Source organism: Nannobrachium achirus, assembly GCF_963921795.1.
Source record: "Nannobrachium achirus genome assembly, chromosome: 15".
Taxonomy (NCBI): domain Eukaryota; kingdom Metazoa; phylum Chordata; class Actinopteri; order Myctophiformes; family Myctophidae; genus Nannobrachium; species Nannobrachium achirus.
The window spans coordinates 53,141,054-53,159,060 of NC_137822.1; the positions used below are offsets into that span (position 1 = coordinate 53,141,054).

The following is an 18,007-nucleotide window of genomic DNA, read 5'->3' on the forward strand; positions in this document are numbered from 1 at the left end:
TTTTTTTCTTCTTTCCTTATTACTGTGGGAGAGTGCAATCATTCAATGCCCCAATTAACAAGGGTGAACACCAAAAGAACAGTATTGCAGGCCTGCCAGTCCATTTTGATCATTTTTGGAGGGCCGCTACGCACACGTTTGGCTGTGTTGCTCATTCCACGAATGTCAGATCCTTACAAGCTGTACCTTGTTGTAAAGGTGATATATCAACGATAACAATGGTATCAAACACAATACCATTTGGCATAATTAAAGGGGGGATATAACGGACCGAATGTTGGCAAATTTTGCATTGAAAGCCATTTTTGCAAAATCCTGGTCGGCGCTACCCACACGTTTGGCTGTGTAGCTCATGCCTCGGATGACCGATGCTTACAAGCTGTACCTGTATGTAGACTGTAGACGTATTTGATGTACCAGAGCACAAGAAACAGGTGGCGGAGTGCACTTTCAGGTACCAGAGCGCAAGAGGCAGGTGGCGGAGCCAAGCTCCGGCATTAATAAAGCCCTGGGTCTTGTGCTTTTGAACACGTGTAGCAGAGTGACTCAGCCTGATGGCCTCAAAAGTCTAGTATCTCCCCTGGTACAAAGGGATATCCCTTTGGTCTGATGGTTAAGATGTTAGACTTTCACATGGGAAACCCGCGTTCGAATCCTGGGCGTTACACATGGGGATATAACAACCAAGGTGGTAATTATTGGTAACTAACTGGGCCAGGTTATAGGAGGCGGAAGTCCCCTAAAAATCTTACTTTAGGCCTACATGTCATTTAAAGACCCAGTGAAATGAAAAATACCTTTTTCACACATTTAGAGCTTATCCGTGGTAATCATATGGGCATTCCTAACACTAGAAAAGAAACACTTTTTGTGTATTTTAATATCAAAGGTCCCTAAATAGGCCATTCTTAATTATTTCCTGTGAACAGAAATGTGCTGTGTGATGACATAGATAGACTTTTTGAATATAAATGAACCTTTGATTGCATTCACCTGTTTGTTTCCCATTGCTGGCTCTCATTACTCCCATTACTCAGATTTTACATCCCATCGCCTGAAGGGCTGGTCCCTTCTCATTGGTTCAGAAACACACAGGCTTCCTTTTCAGACTGAAACTTCAAAATAAAATACCCAAAATAGTCATTTCATTGGGTCTTTAAACCTAAGACAGTAATATACGTTTCTTGAGTCAATATTTAGATATCTGATATTAATTTAAACCAAAATGGTAATTGGTTATTTGAGGCGGAATTCCCCAAATAGGCAAGTAGGCTACAATGAAGAATTTCTCCTGCTGAAACAAAGAAAGAAGGAATTGAAACCGCTGTCAGCAATATTTTAACTATGTATCTGTCCCTTCAGCAAAAACGATGATTTGTGGTTGTCTGGGTGGCCTAGACAAAAGGCCACCCAGACAACCACCCAGACAACCACCAATCATCTGACCCGAAAGTTTCCAGAAAAGAGGTGAACTGAGGAAAGGAAAAAAAGGAACAGAAATCATACAGCATGTATTTCACACAAATTTCATTGCACTTTCGGTGCGAGTTCTGGCACCCATGGAGAGCGTCAGGGAGCGTCATGGCTGGTCCCGGCGATCACGTGGTTTCCCTTCTTTATATTTGAACTTGCAAATACGCGTTCAGACAAACCACAAATCATCTGACCAGATGATCAAGTGCTGTCAGCAATATTTTGTCTGTGTATTTGTCCCTTTAGCAAAAACTGCACTTTTTTTGTTAAAGACAAGGAACTTGCAAATACACCCAGACAACCCACAAATCATCTGACTTTTTTTTTCTTTTCTCAATTCACTTTTTTTCTGGAAACTTCGTAACTCATTCTGGGCCTGGGAGTGAGTTATACAAGGCAGAAATCCCCATAAAGTCTGATTTACTATTTGTCCGGGACCAAATGTATACTTTCCCAGGAAAGATATTGCTTTCAAGTCAGCCTTTCAGCCCTGTTTTCCCTAATTTTAGATCAAGCTGAAGATAATCATCTTTTCACTAAATGATGGATGCGCAGTATTATTTGTGGGTTGTTTTATTCTAAAAGTGAATAGAAACGTGCAGACTAAACAGGTTATACACTTGCATCCTTTCATGAAGAAACACAGGGGGAGTTTTGGTTGAAATGGAAAACAACAAATTCAAAAGTAACTTGGTCATTCAGGAGACAGCAGTTAGAGGGGATAATCAGGGGTTATATAAGCGTGTAATCATAATTAATCAAGCCTTATAATTTTGAATCATTGATTTACAAGTATAATCATGTTATAATTTTCTTTTGCAAAATTATTCATTGGTGTTTAATCACTTTAGTATAAACTAGAATTGAAATTGTTCAATTTTAAACTTTGTTGCTTTTCGTTGCTTTCACTGTCTCTCTCTGTGGAGTGTGAATGTTTAACGACTCGCCGAATTGCAACCGAAACTCACACTCTCTTTCATTCCGAAAGAAGCAAAAAACAGACACACACGTAAGAAGAAAAAAGACAAACGAACAGACTGAGGAAAATATGACAGAACGTCACTCACGTTTTCTTAGGCTCACGGGAAGGTTTCACATGAGGCCCTTCCAGCATTGGATGCTCTCGCTGGGCGTCCCGTCCCGGCTACTCAGGGCCGTTTGAAAGTCTGAGTCTCCAGGTGTTGCCTGGAGACTCTTCGTCCCTGGCTGCAGGGCTGGATTAACCATTGGGCCGGTGGGGCCGTTGCCAGGGACCCTTGGCTCTCAGGGGCCCTTGGGGGAACTGGCCCGCGTGGTCAATGACAATTTACAAAAATTAAATGTATATTTTAATCAAAAAACAAATGTGTGGGCCCCTTCTCTGTTGTCTACAGGTGCTTTCTTTGTCCACGGATGATCATCATGGCTTAAAATTCAAGCTGGATAGTGCGCGTCAGGAGGGAGGAGGGGTTATGGTGGGGGGTGGGGGGCCCCTAAAAAATTATCGGCCAGGGGCCCTCACGGGGGTTAATCCGACCATGCCTGGCTGAACTCTGCCTTCCTCGCAAGCGGAGTCAGGATGGGGGAGGTGATTCATCGAAAGGTGATCACCACGGACGCCAGTCTCTCGGGTTGGGGGGCAACCCTTGAGGGTCGCTCGGCCAGGGGTCTGTGGGACCCCGACATGAGAAAACGCCACATCAACTACTTGGAGTTGATGGCGGTGTTTCTGGCCCTCAAGCACTTCGAGCCTCTCATCCTGGGGTGGCACGTCTTAATCAGAACGGACAACACCACCACGATGTGCTATATCAACAAACAGGGGGGCTGCGCTCTTGTGCACTGGACAACCTGGCTCGAGAGCTGACTCTCTGGTGCTCGGAGCGACTTCGGTCGATCAGGGCCTCTCATGTTCCAGGTCTGTTGAACAGGGGGCGGATCTGCTGTCCAGAGGGGAGCCCCGTTACAAAGACTGGTCTCTCCGACCGTCGGTGGCTCTACAGATTTGGTCCAAGTACGGTCGCCCTGTGGCTGACCTTTTTGCGTCCCAGGAGAACGCAAGTGCCCTCGGTTCTTTGCGTTAAGGGGACACCCTCCCCTGGGACTGGACGCGCTGGCGCACGAGTGGCCTCGGGGCCTGTTGTATGCCTTTCCTCCTCTGGACCTGATTCTCCCGACCCTCGAGAGGGTCAGGAGGTACGGGTTGAAGATGGTGCTGGTGGCACCGAAGTCAGGGTTCTGGAGCTCGGTGATCGCTCCGCTCCTGTATGAGCCTCCTTGGCAACTCTTTGATCTGTTATTATGCCAATGTATTTTGGGCATGTAATCACAGTTTCTTTCTATTTACATTCTCTTTATATGGTAGATTTGAACACTTTTAAAACATATCAATGTATTTTAATCCATGAATATGTATAGGATAGGCATCCATACGCTATTTAGCTTCAGCCTATTCCTTTTGATCACCTGAAACAATGATTATGTGAATGTAGCCTATGACTTGTATAAATGTATGTGAGTTGATCAAATAAACTAAACTAAACCCGTTCTAGAAATAAGAAATCTCACCCAGCCAGGGCACAGAAATGTGAGAGCGCTTCCCTGTTTCTATCTATGTGTCATCTTTTCGACACCCAAACCTAACCCTTACCCTGAGCCTAGTAATTCAAAAAAACTACAGATTACAGAAAAACAACTGAATGTTGAGAGTTCTGTTTTTTATTGTATACATTTGATGTCATAAGACCTTTTTAACTTAAAGGAGTAGTTCACCCCCAAAACAACATTTTTTTCCTATTGATTACTCAAGCCATGGAGACTTGAGTTATTTTTAGTTTTTGTCGCATTCCTAATACAAAAATGTGAGTACAATGAATTTACCCCCATTGATTCCGGATGGGGACACAAATGCATTCTGGAACCCATCCGAAATCAATGGGGGTAAATTTACTATAATCACATTTTTGTATTAGGAATGTGACAAATGCAAAAAAAAAAAAATTATGGAACTCAAGTCTCCATGGTGTGAGTAATCAATAGAAAAAAAAAGTCATTTGGGGGGTGAACTACTCCTAAGTACAGTACTTAGTTACTTTACAACACTGATTTGCTGCTACTATGTCATCCCTTCATGTAGATGTAATGTACATGTAATGTTGTCCAACTCCCGAGTGAATCTCATGGGAAAGTGGAGACATTTGACTATTAACATGTTTTTAGCCAGAACTGGCAAACTAACCTGACTTGCGCCCAGGTGGTGGCAGTATTGCGTACCGCCCTACTTTACCATCTGAGATCTCTCTGGGAGAGTTGATCACACTCGTAAAGCCCCGGGCCGGACGAATCAGCGGCAGCTACAGGCGGGCTCTGAGCGGCTCTGAACCAATAGAGTCTGATTGCAGACCACGTGGAAACCCAGGAGGCGGATGAGTGGTTGGAGTTGGCACTCCCAGACTGTGATAGAGAGACGGCCCCATCCAATCACCTGCTAAAGAATTTGAAAAAATGGCCCGCCCCTTACATCGGGTCTGCCCGAGAGATCCCAGATGATGGTAAGCAGAGCGGTATGCAGCCAGGCATATGCGCTGCTGCCATTATCTGGCGCAGACAGGTTACTGGCAAACAGTAAAGTCATCCAAATTGTTGGATGAGTAGGCTATCCTAGCATCAAGAAAATGCATTGTTTTCTATTGCTCTGTGTGGAATAAAATGCAATGTATGGAATTAAGCTGCAAATACTGACAAACAGTAAGACAGAATGTAGTATGTAGATTGTTTATTAGGCTATACTGGATTTATTTTATTTACCTCTGGGGGGAGGGGGTAAACAACACATAAAGCCACATCATGTGGGTCTATCATCAGTAGCAGCGGCAGCAGCAGCAGCAGCACACATTGATCTGACAACACAAACCCATAAGACAAATATTGGTACAACACTGCCACCCAGGTGTGGACTTCCTTGACTACCTCCCTTAAAGGGATCCCTGGCTATACACAAATATGCCTTAATACATTATAATTGTCCTCTATAACTACAATGTAAAATTAAAAACACCTTAAACATTTTATTTCTTCTAGAAATAGCTGATCTTTCACTCAATAGGGGAAATGCCTGTCACAAGTTGATGATGTCATAAATGTCATGTGTCATTTTTATGGCATGCATGTGCAAAAAAAAAAAAACACAAACACATTTGAAATATTGATTTGATGCTCATATTAACCATAGGAAGTATTAAGTTTGTTTTTATTTGCACATGCATACCATAAATTCCATAGGGATAGATCACAAATGACATTTATGACATCATCAACTTGCGACGGGCATTTCCCCTGTTGAGTGAAAGATTAGCTATTTCTAGAAGAAATAAAACAATTAAGGTGTTTTTAATTTTACATTGTATTTATAGAGGACAATTATAATGTATTAAGGCATGTGTCATATTAGCCAGGGATCCCTTTAAAACATGTAGCTCCTTCAAAACTGCCCTGGAAAAAAAACTCACCTTTCAGGAGGCCAGAGAAGGTGGTAGTTATTACTTCTTCCATAGACAGTCGAGAAGTGAGCACCCCCTTACCTTAGCCCCCCCTTGTTTCCCCTATCCTGTACAAATAGTGATTTTATAACTGTAATATTATTGAATGTTTTCATTGCTTGCTATTTATTATGTCCATGAATTAAATACAGAGGGCTTCCAACGTAAAATAAATACAATAAAATGTATTATTTGGGATGTTCCTTTTAGGCAGGGTGTTTAACTGTACTTGTACTGTACTACATTTCAATTGTATTGACTATACTAGTACTGTTCTCCATTTTTGTCAAATAAAATAATCAATCAATCAATCAATCAATCAATCAAAGCACCTCTCACTCCACACCAGTGTGATTTTTAGCTTTTCAGGAGCTTTTCATTGTTTGGCAACGTTGGCAATGGCGGCAGCGCTGGATACTACTCCAGACAAGGCTGCTAAAACATAACCCCCAATAGTGGCTTTTTCTTTCACCTCTTTCACCTGCAGGAAGACACACAAACAAAGACAGAGCAAGACATTTTTATGTAGTGAGTAGAAATGTATTGTAATTTGTAATAGCTGCTAAGCTGCACAATTAAATTAAAACAAAGGGAAAAAACTAACAGCCTACACTTTTAGGGTCGATTCAAACTCTAATCGGGGGGGGGGGGGATTCAAGAGAGGACGACTCGAGGTGAGTGTGGTTCATTCAGTCAAAATCTGTCGCACTTGCGAAAGTTTGTATCTTTGTCTGGCTGGCTGGTGATATATAACTTAACTGACACAAAGTATTTCTGAACAGTGTGGACTGTGGATGACAGACATTTAAGTGAAATCCTGATCACGGTTAAGTGTATTCAAACCGTTGAGTTCTTATTCTTATTAAGAATAAAAGGCAAATAAGAGCAGGTGATTATTTGCCTAGTAGACTCCTACTGCCTTGAGTGCCTTAAGGAGAGTCCGGTAAGGTTTACGAGGCTATGTGATTATTCTTATTTATTTTTTGCACATGAGCACGGGAGCCCTCCTGAACCGAAAATAAACTTCTTACTACACTCTTAAAATTGTTGGGTCAAAAACAACCCAAGTTGGTTATTTATGTAACCCAACACGTAACACTGTTTTGGACCAGCCCAACATGGGTTATTGCAGACCAACAGGGTTGGGTTAAGGCTGTGACCCAGCATGTTGGGTTGGGATTGTACAACCAAGTAATGGGTTTAAAGTGACTTTGCTGTTGGGTTAATGTGATACTGCTGACGGGTTGGAATCTAACACCCAAAAATGGCTTAAAAGTGACCTTGTTGTTGGGATTGTACGCTCATTCACATTAAATCTATTCATTTTTTTTACAACATTTTCTTCAAAGACATTTTTCATGCTTAATCTACTCAAGGAAGAATGCATGCGGAGTAAATTATGCATTTAGTCGTGGCAATATATCACAATTTTGAACACAACAGATTATGTGGTGCTTCACATTAAAAGAACAGCAAACCTGTTTGTATGTGTCAGTCTGGACCATCTTAGTCATGGTTTCTGTTTCTGTAAGCAACTATGTTTTTTTATATATTTTTTAATTAGGGATTATGACTGGGCTACATCGTGGATGTAGCCCAGCAATCATCTACAATACAATGTTGTTTTCTATCTAAAACCATAAAATAATGGAAAAGTTTGTAAAAGATATCTGTATGGGAGCACAGTTGCATGCTGGGTAACTGCCCACCCACTTAGTTTAACCCAATAGTGGTGCAATTCACAAACCAATGTGTTGATAGACAGAGAGGGCGGGTCTATTTTAACCCAAGTTGGTGCAATGCAGTGAACCATGTGTTGGGTAAACTCGAATTCAAAAGCCTATACCAACACTTGGGTTATGAACTCAATGCATTTTATCTGATGATGTGGGCGGGCCATCCATAGCCCAACAGATGGTTTACTAATTTTAAGTATTTTTAATCCAATGTTTGGTCAAACTGACCCAACCTTTGACCCAACAGTGTCAACCCAGCAAAAGGGTTGAACATTTGACCCAACATTTTTAAGAGTGTAGGGTGTGAAAGAGGTCTTGATATCAACAACATAAACAAAATCATGGAACAGCTGAGCTCCATATAGTGTGCAGTATTTCTCCCTGTTAGTACAATAATGAAGCATGCATATGCCTACTGTATATTCAGTATATTCTGAATTCTTGTTTGTAGCCTATTGTGTGAACACCAGTGCAGGCTAGTAGTATGCATATAATACTGTAATGTAGGTCTAATGCAAAGTTCACTGAGATTTTATGTAAGAAAATGAAATGCCATCTACCTGTCCACAGTTTTTCTTTTCTTTGCCATAGCGCAGCTCAGTGGCAAAGTGTTCACAATTATAGTTTGCGATGCTGTAATCAACCTGCATGTTCACCCGTTCAAGGGCATCTTTGACGATTTCATCTGCTGGTCGTGCATCAGTGGTATCGTCCAGATAATTGCTGATTCGCCACTTGCTCCTCTTCCCAGGCACGCTTGTAGCCACTTCCTCCAGTGTCTCTCTCAACACCACAGCTTTGTTGGTGACACATGAGATTACGTTGCCAAAAACTGGTCCTGCATCAGCTAACAGATAAGGAAACGAGGGGTTATACAAAGACGTTTGTGTCCTCAAAAAATAAAATAAAATAAAATAATAGCCGGGGACCCACAAGCCCAAAAGCTCAAGGAATAGGGTAGGACATGTGATTTTCTGCCGTACTTTTTATTTCTGTTTTATCTATTAGTTTGGTCATTAAGGTCCACAGAATGAGAGGCCTGCTCTGCCGGAAACATCGCGAAAAAAGTTATGGCCATTTGTATATTCACTGTCCCATTGACTCCACTAGAAATATTTAAAAAATAAAATACATGTGCTTTAAGTAGCATGTGAGGGGTCAAACTAGGGGTTCTTCATGATTCTGAATCCATTTCAAGCATTTGTTTTGCATGAAAAACATTCCTTGGGTTAACTTTCAGCAGCCCAAAACTGTGAAAAGTGGAAAAAAGGTGACGACTCGTCACTTTTCACAGTATTTGGGGGGCCGAAATCTAGCCCAAGGATTGTTTTTCATGCAAAACAAATGCTTGCAATGGATTCAGGATCATGAAAACCCCCAGTTTTATCCCTCACATGCTAATTAAAGCAGACTTTTTTTCCTTTTTTTAATATTTCTAGTGGAGTCAATGGGACAGTGAATATACAAATGGCCATAACTTTTTTTCGCGATGTTTCCAGCAGAGCAGGCCTCTCATTCTGAGGACCTTAATGACCAAACTAATAGATAAAACAGAAATAAAAAGTACGGCAGAAAATCACATGTCCCCTCCCATTTTGGTGACTGGGTCCCCGGCTATAAACATTAATATTTATTCAATATATATTCCTGCAGAACAACAAGGCCCCTAACCATCAAAAACGTGTCTGTGGCAAGACTTGTCCATGTCTGTGGCAAATTTTGTATTTCATTTATCATTTATCATGTGTATCCTAAATATTCAGGACAAAAGATATTATTTAATAACTTTTTTTAAATAATTTTTTGATTTTGGTGCCTGTCTGGATGACATGCTCATTAAAATGTAGCTTGAGATCTGTTGTGTTGGTACCCGTATATTATGACAGGCATCAAGGCTGGCATCAAAACCACACACAAAATGTATATGAACAAACAATAAGCCCTAAAGTACGTCGCAAATGTGTTTTGTTGTGAGCTTGTAGATCGTTTTTCTTTTCATGGCATTAGTTATGCAGAAATACCATCTAATAGTTTTGAAATGTGTAGCACATTTGGCATAGATAGACACAATGGCACATTATGAATCCATTTACATTTTGGGATAGTCATTTGGGTTTCTGGTAAAAATTATTAACCAGTTATTTTGTATATCATGACAAATTTAACATAATGTCAAAATGTCTATCACAAGCTGGCATGGTGATGACCCATGGATTGATTAATTGATGGATGTACATAATGGACTCACGGGGGTTGGCGAGATGGACAACTTCACCATTCCCAACGTAAACAGCCCAGTGCTGGTAGTTTCCTCTGAAGAACTCAATCATGTCTCCCTCCTTTGGATCTCGCTGCTGGTTGGAAAACAGAAGCAGAACAATATGGTAGCACTTTACAATAATGACCTGTTATAAATCATTTATAAACATTTATAAGCAGTTTGTAGATGAGTAATAAACATGAACAAACTGTTTATTGACATTTGTAAATGTTTACCTAAACATTTATAACTGTTTTAAACATCATTTACATGTTATTAGTAAGGTATTAGTAAGTAGTAAACTAATCATGAATAAACCATTTATATACATTTGTAAATGTTTATTAAATGATTTATAACCAATGCTAAAAATCACATATATGTGTAGGAATGGTGAGGTGACCTCCATGTTTGTTCATGTTTAATATACACTTTGTAGATGTTATCAAGAGCCCTAATGTAAAGTGAAGACTCACGGTCGCAAGTTTCTATGAAAACCTCAACCGGCTGTCTGTCAGTCCCTCCGCCAGTCTGTCCGTCATGTCATGTCATGTCATGTCATGTCATGTCATGTCATGTCACGTCACGTCACGTCACGTCACGTCACACTTTTGGCCCTACTCTTATCTCCGGCACCGTTTCCCCTATCCATGCCAAACTTGCCAAACTGCTAAACATGAACAAACGTGGAGGTCACCTTAACAGACATTCGTAAATGCATTCCTACACATGATGATTGGTGATTTTTAGCATTGGTTATAAATGATTTAGTAAACATTTACAAATGTATATAAATGGTTTATTCATGATTAGTTTACTACTTACTAATACCTTACTAATAACATGTAAATGATGTTTAAAACAGTTATAAATGTTTAGGTAAACATTTACAAATGTCAATAAACAGTTTGTTCATGTTTATTACTCATCTACAAACTGCTTATAAATGTTTATAAATGATTTATAACAGGTCATTATTGTAAAGTGTTACCGCAAATGGACAAATTCCAGAGCATCAGTTCACTAACCTTTCTCGTAGCCATGGTTGCTCTCTTCTTTCAGACAAATGATGTGTCTTTAAGATGATTCACTCTCAGCTCTTCTTTTATAGTCCTTCATACTTTCGATTTGAAGTCCACACCCATCCAGTTTTACAGGCATGCACGCACGCATGTGCGCACACACACGCACGCACGCACGCACACACACGCACGCACGCACACACACACACACACACACACACACACACACACACACACACACACACACACACACACACGGCCTGACACATTTTGTTAGTTTTCTTTTAACTAAATTATTGACTTATTCTATGTTTGCATTGTTTTAATTGGCAGTATTATATGCATTGTGTTAGAAACCAGCTGACACTTTTGGTGTTGATGAAAGTTGATGATGGTGGTAAATATGAAAATGCAGCAAACGGCTCTATCTGGTGTGTTGTAGAGAATAGCACTAGAGGAGAGGATGAGGTTAACAGTCAGTGCTGTGCAAATAAAGCAGGCTACAGTTCTTGTCAGAGGAATACAGTACATTGACAGGAAGTTTAGCACTGAGAAATGACAGATGTGAAACCTTCAACCTAACCACAATCCCTATGCCTTGCAAAGAACACCTGCTTCTCTGCAACCACCATCGAATCGAAAACATAGTCAGAGACAACAACAATTCTACATTGGCTTTTCTTGGACTGTGGGAACAAACACCACCATCTTGTTTTGACAGGGTAAAGTTGATGATTGTGCGTATTGGTGCACATGGTAAGATACATTGAAGTCACTTAAGCTCCGGCTTACAAATCATTTAATTTCAGCAGAAAAAAGTCTCTGCTGCTTTGGTCGTGTGCGGACGTGTCCTTGCTTGCTCCAGCTTATGCATGCCTATGCTTACATTTCTTCTGCTGATATCCATGTTTTATTTTATTTTTTCATTCTGGGAAACTACAAGTGGATCGCTATACTTCTCTGACTGCTCTGCCGTTTCAAAATACTATTTTTGTATTTTGTGTTTCCAGTGACTGGTTACGTGTGGCATTTAGCTAAAGCTAACTAGCACCAAGATGCCCCCTGTTATTTCCACAGAGGACTATCAAAAACTGCTTCAGAAGATAGCAGTAATGGAAACTGAACTATTCCAATTAAAACAGAGCCGGAGATTTGATAAGCCACCCGCTTGGAACACTCTCATTGAAAAGCAAAAGGAGATGAAAGCCCGAATAAGCGGGAGGACCCAGAGCCCTATCTTAGATGTGAATGACTGGCCAGCACTATGCCGAAACAACGGTTCTTCGACCCCCCTAAATGGCTGGTCAACTGTTAATGGGAAAAATGCTGCAAAAAAGAGAAATGCAGTCCAGACCCCCCAAACGCTGTCTGTGGAGCTGTGGAACAGATTTAACCCACTACAAGAACTCCACGGAACTCTCTCGGATGACAGAGACATTGCATCGTCCAGCTGGCTAAAAACACATCTAGCGGAACCCATCGCTTCCCAGGCCACGGTAAGAAGCTCAGTAAGAGAGTCCGATATCGGAAAAGGTGCCGTTGGGATCCTGCGTTCTTGATGTAAGGATATGGTTTCTCGTTTTTAAGAAATAGGCTCCTCACACAAATTTAGCATGGCGATTTTACGTTGTCACGTCGCTCCCGAGATGTTTGTGTTTTGTTTTGAGAGGGTAGTTCCTCCTGAAAAACAAGTTTTGGCAGGAAACGGTTACGTTTTGTGCGTTTGTGGCGCCCCCTATGGGTCAAAGTGGAAGTGGTATTCGTTGATTATACCACCCGCGACTTGGGGTTAAAATTTGGTGTTGACTGGATGTTTCTTTTTTGATTTATGGCTATTTTTTGCGAAACGGCCCCTCCCGCTAACTTTGGAAGCCTGTTACGGGCGAACGGTATGGAATATCAAAATAACGCTTGAATATGTTTATCGCGTGGGTGCAGAGACCTTGTGTACCAATTTCTGTTATGACCCAAGGAATCCAGGGAAAAAATAATTTTCCGACCTACGGTTCAATAGTTACAGGCCGAAATGTAAAGTGGGCTGTTATAGCGCCACCATGAGGCCGACTGACATTTAATCCTTGAAATCATTATGAATCTCCTCTCCAAGTTTTGAAACTGTAGCCCCTATGGTTTGCGAGAGAAAAATTATTGAATGTGAGTTTTTGTGATTCCCATTATAAGTCAATGGGGAAAATGTATTCACTAATAAATTAATATCAATTAAACTATACAACTTTTCTCTTAGCAAAATACAAGCACACAATTCCCGATGAAGCTGGTCGATTTGACATATGGCACGAGTGTGTAGCGCAAAAACTGTGGGCAGTGAAACGCGGCGAAAAAAGTCTTATCTAGAAGAATAAATAAAGTCTCCCCATAACTATAGTGCGTTGCCCTGTTAGGGCAACCACACTAATAATGACAATATCTAAAGAATCACAAGCTGCGTTCAAGATTTCTTTGTTCAAAAAGGACCAATCCTGCAAACTTTGGAAGCCAATGTTAGCCAATTAGGATGGAATATGATCCGTCTTGATCACTTGACTATAGAGATACTGTGTACTGATTTGCTTGATTTTTGGATAAAATCTCAAGGAATAATAGGAAGAAATTTTGTTTTACTTAAGTCAGCCTCCTGGTGGCGCTATAAATGGCACATATGAAAAATGCAGGGCAAAGGTTTTTCCTTGGCCTCTAGGGAGTGCACATACAAAGTTGTACACTGATCAGTTGAGTTAGGTAAAAACACGAATCTGCCTGTTATAGCGCCACCATGAGGCTGATTTGAAATTGTTTCAGTGCCATGTATTCCTCTGCCTATTGGGAATTTGCATGCACAATTTCACCAAAATCGCACACTGCGTTCATGATTTCAGGCATTTTATTCAAAATGGACCAATCCTGCAAACTTTGGAAGCCAGTTTTAGACAATCAGGATGGAATACGGAAAATCGGACAGATCCATATCGATCACATGACTGTAGAGATACTGTCTACCGATTTGTGTGATTTTTGGACAAAATCTGTAGGGGTACTGGCAAAAGTTAGTTTAGCAAAAATCGGCCTCCTGGTGGCGCTATAACTGGCCCATGTGAAAAATTTGGGGCAGAGGTTCTGAATTGGTATCCAGGGAGTGTGTTTGCACAGTTTGGCAGCGACCAGGCCAATGGCGCCGGAGATTAGCTGTTAACAGACGGACAAATGGACGCACGGACGCACGCACGGACGGACGCACGGACGGACGGACGGACGGAGGCGAAAACATAGTCTCTCCCATGCCTTTCGGCTGGTGGAGACAATTATACAGTAAATTCCTGCAGAAACAGGTGGATAGATTTAGCTATTTTTATTAGGAAGAAACCCCAGACTGGATCCGGATCTTCAAATAGTAAAATCAATTAGGAAGTAGACATTTTTATATAATAATAAATAAAACAGTACTGGGTTGTGGGTTTGGTCATGTTCTATACAGTAGTCTGCATCAGCTTTGTTTGTGTTTGTTTGCAGGCTAAACGATCCTCTCCAGGGCCTCCTGAAGCTACAATGTCAATGAGGTCAATGAGGAGCATATTTTAAATGATCAATCTCTAGTCAATGGAGAAATATGTTTTTATTTCTTGCCCAACTTTGGAGTTAAAACATGGCAAGATAACTACACATCCCAAACCTCTACCAAAGTGGTCTTGCCCTTTAAGGGGTCAGAACTTGGTTGATGTGCGTGTGAGTTGTTGAGTACCCACAGGGTAAAACATAAATTGGCATCCATGCCTGCAGAGGTGGTGGTTGCAGAGAGGCCGGGGGTGTTTGCAAGGCATATAGACGGTTAGGTTGAAGGTTTCACATCTTTTCATCTCCCAGTGCATCATCAGCCTTCTTGTGACCACATCCTCTCCTCTCAGGATGTTCGCTACAACACAGCAGACAGAGTTGTTTGTACTAACATGCAGTACTGTTGGGGGGGTTTGGAGGGGAGGGGGTGAGGGTGAGGTGAGGGGGGTTGAAGGGGGGAGGGGTGAGATTTCCAAATTTCGAGGGTGAGATTTCCACGACTGGGGGTGAGATTTCCACATTTCGAGGGAGAGATTTCCTAGGCTGGAGGGTGAGATTTCCAAGGTGAGTTTTCCGTGACTGAGGGTGAGATTGTTCTAGAGTGAGTTTTCCTGTTACCTCCCTGTCCGGTCTCTCCAGCTCTTTAATAAACAGCAAATGCATTCTCAGGTCGGGATACTAATCACATTATAGAACTTGTAACTTTAACAAACAAAAAATGTTGACAATAACAACCAGACAATAACAGAAAAGACAAACACACAGAAAATCAGAGGCACATACAAGCATAAGCCAGGCACAAAATGGTTAATTCATTCATAATCAGAGATACCACTGTCAGTGTAAGTGATGATAAGAGATACAGCAAGTTATAGGCCTACTTAATCATCAATAATGGTGCAACAAGTATAAACATCTACATGTAGCCCTAATCTCTAAACACAGGAAGTTTTTGAATAGATTAAAATGGGACAAGGATGAAATATTTTGTTCCACGCAAGGATCTTTGAAAATGAAGGCTTTCTTGGAGAATTTTGGCCTATGTTATTTTACCTTTATTCTGTTTTCTTCTCTCCCCCAAAAAGTAGTCCAGATGTTTTATTTTATTTTCACTGGCAATCTTTCACAGCATTTCGCCCTACCCGACCAGACTCCAAACCGGAGCGATTGGTTATATTGTTAATCTGCTTATCTCTCTCGCTTGAAAATCAATTTTCTTCGGTATAGGCTACATGCCTGCCATACACAATGACTCTTGAATGAGTCTTGTCTCACACTGGGTGCCACCATTATTGACATTATTTGTTTACAAGAGAAGCTGTACAGATGGGTGCAAGCATCATGCCCCATGACTCCAATCAGATTCAGACTTCTTGCAAGACAAGATTTCAATCTTGAGTTCAAAGATCTGCTTTTTAACAATAACAATGGCTGCTCCCTGTTAATATTAGAGTGTAAATGGGATGCCATCAGTATATGGCAGACATGTACCGAACAAGAGAAATAAGCAACCCCCGGCCCCATCATACCTGTTTGGAGCCGTGGTCGGGTAGGGAGAATGGACAAGATTGTCTGTTATTGTCTGTTAAAAAAACACCTGGATCACTTTTTGGGGAGAGAATAAGCTTCTAAAGGTAGGATTACCTTCTAGGCTGCATGGAATTCTCCTTTAATATGGAAACTGGAGAAATAGTGGAGAAGTTTTTTTTTTTACCTAAGAAAAAGTAGTAATACCACAAGATAAAATAGACTACTCTAGGTAAAAGCCCTGTATATAACAGTAAAAGGAATCATTAACAATGGCCCATTTCGCAACTTTTGTTTTTAAAAATGCTTCAAAATGTGTCAAACCGCAAATAGCCAAAGTACACACACCTTTAGTGGTTGGTTAATATGTGTTTTGTAATAATCAAAATCTACAAAGTGACTAGTTTTAAAATAATTGTTAAAAAAAAAGTACAATATTTGCCTCCGAGTAGGGCATTGCTGGCATAAGTGGTTAAGGCGCATACCACAGATATAGGTGGGGACCTTAGGCACAGTGATGACTGGCACAATGGCATAAGTGTGAGAGAGGATGGTTGACATAAAAAATAAAATAGCCAATTAAATTACGTCCCCTCACATGATATCTGTGTGTGTGTGTGAGTGAATGAATGAAGAATGAACGCTCAGGATGTAATTTGCGAACTCTGAACTCCGACTGGGGAGGGAGTCTGGGAGATAAGATTGTTGCTAATGATCATTACAATGTCCTGATATGAAAGAAAACATTTCAAAAGAAGAAGAAAAAAATTATATTTATGTGTGTGTGTGTGTGTGTGTGTGTGTGTGTGTGTGTGTGTGTGTGTGTGTGTGTGTGTGTGTGTGTGTGTGTGTGTGTGTGCATGAGTGCATGCGTGTCCATGTGCGTGCGTATGTGATCGACACGGATCTGTCCAATTTTGCATATTCCATCCTGATTGGCTAACATTTGCTTCCAAACTTTATCATGAAAAATGATCATGAAATAGCGCACACACGTTCCCACTAGGTCGAGGAAGAAATGCCACTTCACATATTTGAAATCAGCCTCATGGTGGCGCTATAACAGGCCAATTTGTGGTTTTACCTATAACTCCACCGATCAGTTTCAAACTTTGTAAGCGCACTCCCTAGAGGCCAAGGAAAAACTCTTTCCCTGCATTTTTCACATCAGCCTTTTATAGCACCACCTTTGGGCCGACTTATGTAAAACACACTTTTGGATATTACTCCTTCAGATTTTCTCAAAAAATAACACAAATCAGTACACAGTATCTCTATAGTCATGTGATCAAGTCTGATCAGTCTGATATTTCATATTCCATCCTGATTGGCTAATATTAGCTTCCAAAGTTTGCAGGATTGCTCCGTTTTTGAACAAAATGCCTCAAATCATCAACGCAGCTTGCGATTACTGTGAAATTTGCCACACATATTCCCACTATGTCAAGGAACAAATGCTACCCTTTTCACATTGGCCTGTTATAGCGCCACCAGAAGGTAGACTTTAGCAAAACACATTTTTGGAACACAATGCCTCAAATCATGCATGCAGCGTCCGATTGCCATGAAAGGTCTAAGGTGAAGAACATATGCCACCCTTTTTACATTGGCCTATTATACAGTAGCACCACCAGGACGCCTGGCCTGGTGGAGACCTGTGCTCGGAAGAGCACTGCTTCTAGTTATCTTTTATTTTGTTCTTAAAAGGTTCGGAATATGTTCCAAATACAAAGAATCATGTGTGAGCAAGTTCCATGTCAGCGGAAAGGTCATTTTATTCAAACTGATCAATGCTTCACATAACATTCAACCTACGCAAGTTTGTTTCAAACAGAAAATGTATTCATCTGCCATAAGTATCTATTGCTGGCCTTGCAGAGTAACAGTGTTACTTGAGGACAGGATGAGATCAAGTTATGTCAG

The 18,007-nt window shown here is 40.9% G+C and overlaps 1 protein-coding gene across 2 annotated transcripts; it reads right to left on the bottom strand.

The window, feature by feature from the left end:
• Positions 1-6,073: 6,073 nt before the first annotated feature.
• Positions 6,074-11,053, bottom strand: LOC308299332 (phospholipase A and acyltransferase 3-like). Of its 2 annotated transcripts, none has more exons than XM_080743093.1 (4): positions 11,015-11,053; positions 9,975-10,080; positions 8,287-8,564; positions 6,074-6,471 (listed from the first exon to the last, which is right to left on the bottom strand). In XM_080743093.1, the coding sequence occupies exons 1-4, from the start codon at positions 11,027-11,029 to the stop codon at positions 6,367-6,369; spliced, it is 504 nt and encodes a 167-aa protein (XP_080599219.1). In that variant the 5' UTR covers positions 11,030-11,053; the 3' UTR covers positions 6,074-6,366. The 2 variants fall into 2 exon arrangements, with proteins under 2 accessions (XP_080599219.1, XP_080599218.1); XM_080743092.1 differs by having other exon boundaries at positions 8,287-8,573.
• Between the last annotated feature and the right edge of the window lie 6,954 nt (positions 11,054-18,007).